This window comes from Dipodomys merriami, unplaced genomic scaffold, assembly GCF_024711535.1.
Source record: "Dipodomys merriami isolate MVZ:Mamm:240054 unplaced genomic scaffold, mDipMer1.0.p SCAF_2409, whole genome shotgun sequence".
In the NCBI taxonomy this organism is placed as follows: domain Eukaryota; kingdom Metazoa; phylum Chordata; class Mammalia; order Rodentia; family Heteromyidae; genus Dipodomys; species Dipodomys merriami.
Window position 1 is genome coordinate 20,456 of NW_027203837.1, and position 3,240 is coordinate 23,695.

Here is a 3,240-nt window from a genome sequence, read left to right on the forward strand (position 1 = left end):
CTTGTCTTTCTTGTCTGTGCTCTATAAACACTCATCCCTGCATGATTACTAAGTGAAGGACTTTTTTGATACTTGTTTCATTTTCTCCTGTGTGTTTTCCGATGAAAATTTAACTATAACTTCTCGAAAATTTCCACATTTTTTATTCATAAGATTTTTCTCCTGTGTACATTCAATTTGGAACCATGAGTTATGCCTTCTTGCTAAAAGGCTGCACATTTGCTACATTCACAAGGCTTCTATCAGGTTTTTGTTCTATCATGCAAACTTATTTTCCTTCCAGATGAGTCTTTCCATAGTTATCATATTCCTAAGGTTTCTCATGTGGGTGGATTCTCTTATGCTTCCTGAGGTATGAACTCCGGATTAAGGACTTTCCACATTTGTTACATTCATAAGGTCTCTCTCCTGTGCGTATTCTCTGATGAACAGTAAGGTGAAATTTCTGTCTGAAATACTTTCCACATTTGTTACATTCATAAAGTTTCTCTCCTGTGTGTGTTCTTTGATGGACCGTAACCTTAAATACGTGACATTAATCTTAAATACGTCCCTCATTTGTTACATTCATAGGGTTTCTCTCCTGTGTGTGTTCTCTGATGAACAGTAAGGTTTGACTTACATGTGAAAGATTTTTCACACACATTACATTCATAAGGTTTCTCCCCTGTATGTTTTCTTTGATGGACAGTAAGGTGTGATTTTAATCTGAAATACTTTCCACATTTGTTACATTCATAAGGTTTCTCTCCTGTGTGTGTTCTCTGATGAACAGTAAGGTCTGACTTACTGGTGAAAGACTTTTCACACACATTACATTCATAAAGTTTCTCTCCTGTGTGTGTTCTCTGATGGAGAGTAAGGTGAAACTTCTGTCTGAAATACTTTCCACATTTGTTACATTCATAAGGTTTCTCTCCTGTGTGTGTTCTCTGATGAACAGTAAGGTCTGACTTATGGGTGAAAGACTTTTCACACACATTACATTCATAAGGTTTCTCTCCTGTGTGTGTTCTCTGATGGAGAGTAAGGTGAAACTTCTGTCTGAAATACTTTCCACATTTGTTACATTCATAAGGTTTCTCTCCTGTGTGTGTTCTCTGATGAACAGTAAGGTCTGACTTATGGGTGAAAGACTTTTCACACACATTACATTCATAAGGTTTCTCTCCTGTGTGTGTTCTCTGATGAACAGTAAGGATTGACTTACGGGTGAAAGACTTTTCACACACATTGCATTCATAAGGTTTCTCCCCTGTATGTTTTCTTTGATGAACAGTAAGGTGTGATTTTAATCTGAAATACTTTCCACATTTGTTACATTCATAAGGTTTCTCTCCTGTGTGTGTTCTCTGATGAACAGTAAGGTGTGACTTATGGGTGAAAGACTTTTCACACACATTACATTCATAAGGTTTCTCTCCTGTGTGTATTCTCTGATGGAGAGTATGGTGAAACTTCTGTCTGAAATACTTTCCACATTTGTTACATTCATAAGGTTTCTCTCCTGTGTGTGTTCTCTGATGAACAGTAAGGTGTGACTTATGGGTGAAAGACTTTTCACACACATTACATTCATAAGGTTTCTCTCCTGTGTGTGTTCTCTGATGAACAGTAAGGATTGACTTATGGGTGAAAGACTTTTCACACACATTGCATTCATAAGGTTTCTCCCCTGTATGTTTTCTTTGATGAACAGTAAGGTGTGATTTTAATCTGAAATACTTTCCACATTTGTTACATTCATAAGGTTTCTCTCCTGTGTGTGTTCTCTGATGAACAGTAAGGTCTGACTTATGGGTGAAAGACTTTTCACACACATTACATTCATAAGGTTTCTCTCCTGTGTGTGTTCTCTGATGAACAGTAAGGTCTGACTTATGGGTGAAAGACTTTTCACACACATTACATTCATAAGGTTTCTCCCCTGTATGTTTTCTTTGATGAACAGTAAGGCGTGATTTTAATCTGAAATACTTTCCACATTTGTTACATTCATAAGGTTTATCTCCTGTGTGTGTTCTCTGATGAACAGTAAGGTGTGACTTACAGGTGGAAGACTTTTCACGCACATTACATTCATAAGGTTTCTCTCCTGTATGAGTTCTCTGATGAACAGTAAGTTCTGACTTCTGTCTGAAATAATTTCCACATTTGTCACATTCATAAGATTTCTCTCCTGTGTATGTTCTCTGATGCGAAATGATGTATGACTTCATTCTAAATGATTTTCCACATTTGTTGCATTCGTCAAACTTCAGTTCTTTGTCAGTTCTGTGATGCCTTCTGAGACCTGACTTTTGAGTGGAAAATTTCCTACGTTCTTTGTATTCATAGGGTTTCAATTCTGCTGTTGTTTTAGGTTGGTCAGAATTTAGTTCTGATTTCTTAAAGATAGATTTTGCAAATCGCTTATGCACATCAGGCTTCTCTGGATATTTCCTCTCAGGTTTTGTAAGGTATAAATCCTTACTGAATGATTTCTCACATTCACTACTTCTATACGGACTCTCTCCTGTGTCTCTTTTCTGATGCATAGTGACTGGAAACCTCCCTCCCTGACAAAGTTCTTGGGCAAGAAGAGCAGACTTATCATATTCTTCTCTGTATTCATTATGGTTAGAGGCAGGATCTCTGACACAAAACCAATTATGGGGAAAGAATATCATATCTGAATTTAATATCTTCTCTCCTCCATATTCAAAATATGGACCATAATAATTTTGACTAAAAGCCTCTGAATATCTAAGTGATTGTTTAACTACAGGAGAAACACCAGACATATATGCAGCCGGCATCTTACCAGGCTCACTGTAGTGGAGCATGTTCTGACACTGAATGAACTCGTCTGTCGTCATCCTTAAGGAGTTCTCACCATTCCTATTCAGATACGGCTTTTGTTTTGAAGTCAAGTTAGAATTCGTCACTAATCTCACTCTTTGCTCTATTGTGTTAATATTTGTGACAGCTACGTCATGCAGACATTCATCTGAACCTTCCTGGTAAGTCTTTATCACATGCTCCATTTTTTGAACATCTAAAATGAGTCATATAAAGGAGAAAAAACATAAATAAGATCCAAATACTCCTTAATGTAAAGGTAAAGACATTTTTCCATCTTAACTATTACATATTTTAAAATATTAAAGTAGGAATTAATTTATGAGAAATAAATTTCTTTCACTACAATGTATTGATTAAGAAAGTAATACTCTTCCTTACACCCTTAAACCTGGGAAG

The 3,240-nt window shown here is 36.4% G+C and overlaps 1 protein-coding gene across 1 annotated transcript; it reads right to left on the reverse strand.

The window, feature by feature from the left end:
• Positions 1-458: 458 nt before the first annotated feature.
• Positions 459-3,026, reverse strand: LOC138835918 (zinc finger protein 717-like). The gene is made up of 2 exons (XM_070034493.1): positions 2,073-3,026; positions 459-1,604 (listed from the first exon to the last, which is right to left on the reverse strand). The coding sequence occupies exons 1-2, from the start codon at positions 3,024-3,026 to the stop codon at positions 555-557; spliced, it is 2,004 nt and encodes a 667-aa protein (XP_069890594.1). The 3' UTR covers positions 459-554.
• Positions 3,027-3,240: the final 214 nt, after the last annotated feature.

Coding starts and splice junctions, on each gene's coding strand:
- LOC138835918 (XM_070034493.1), bottom strand. CDS start 3,026: ATGGAGCATGTGATAAAGACTTACCAGGAAGGTTCAGATGAATGTCTG. Junction 1,605..2,072: donor AGAAACCTTATGAATGTAAT/GTGCGTGAAAAG, acceptor ACTGTTCATCAG/AGAACACACACAGGAGAGAA.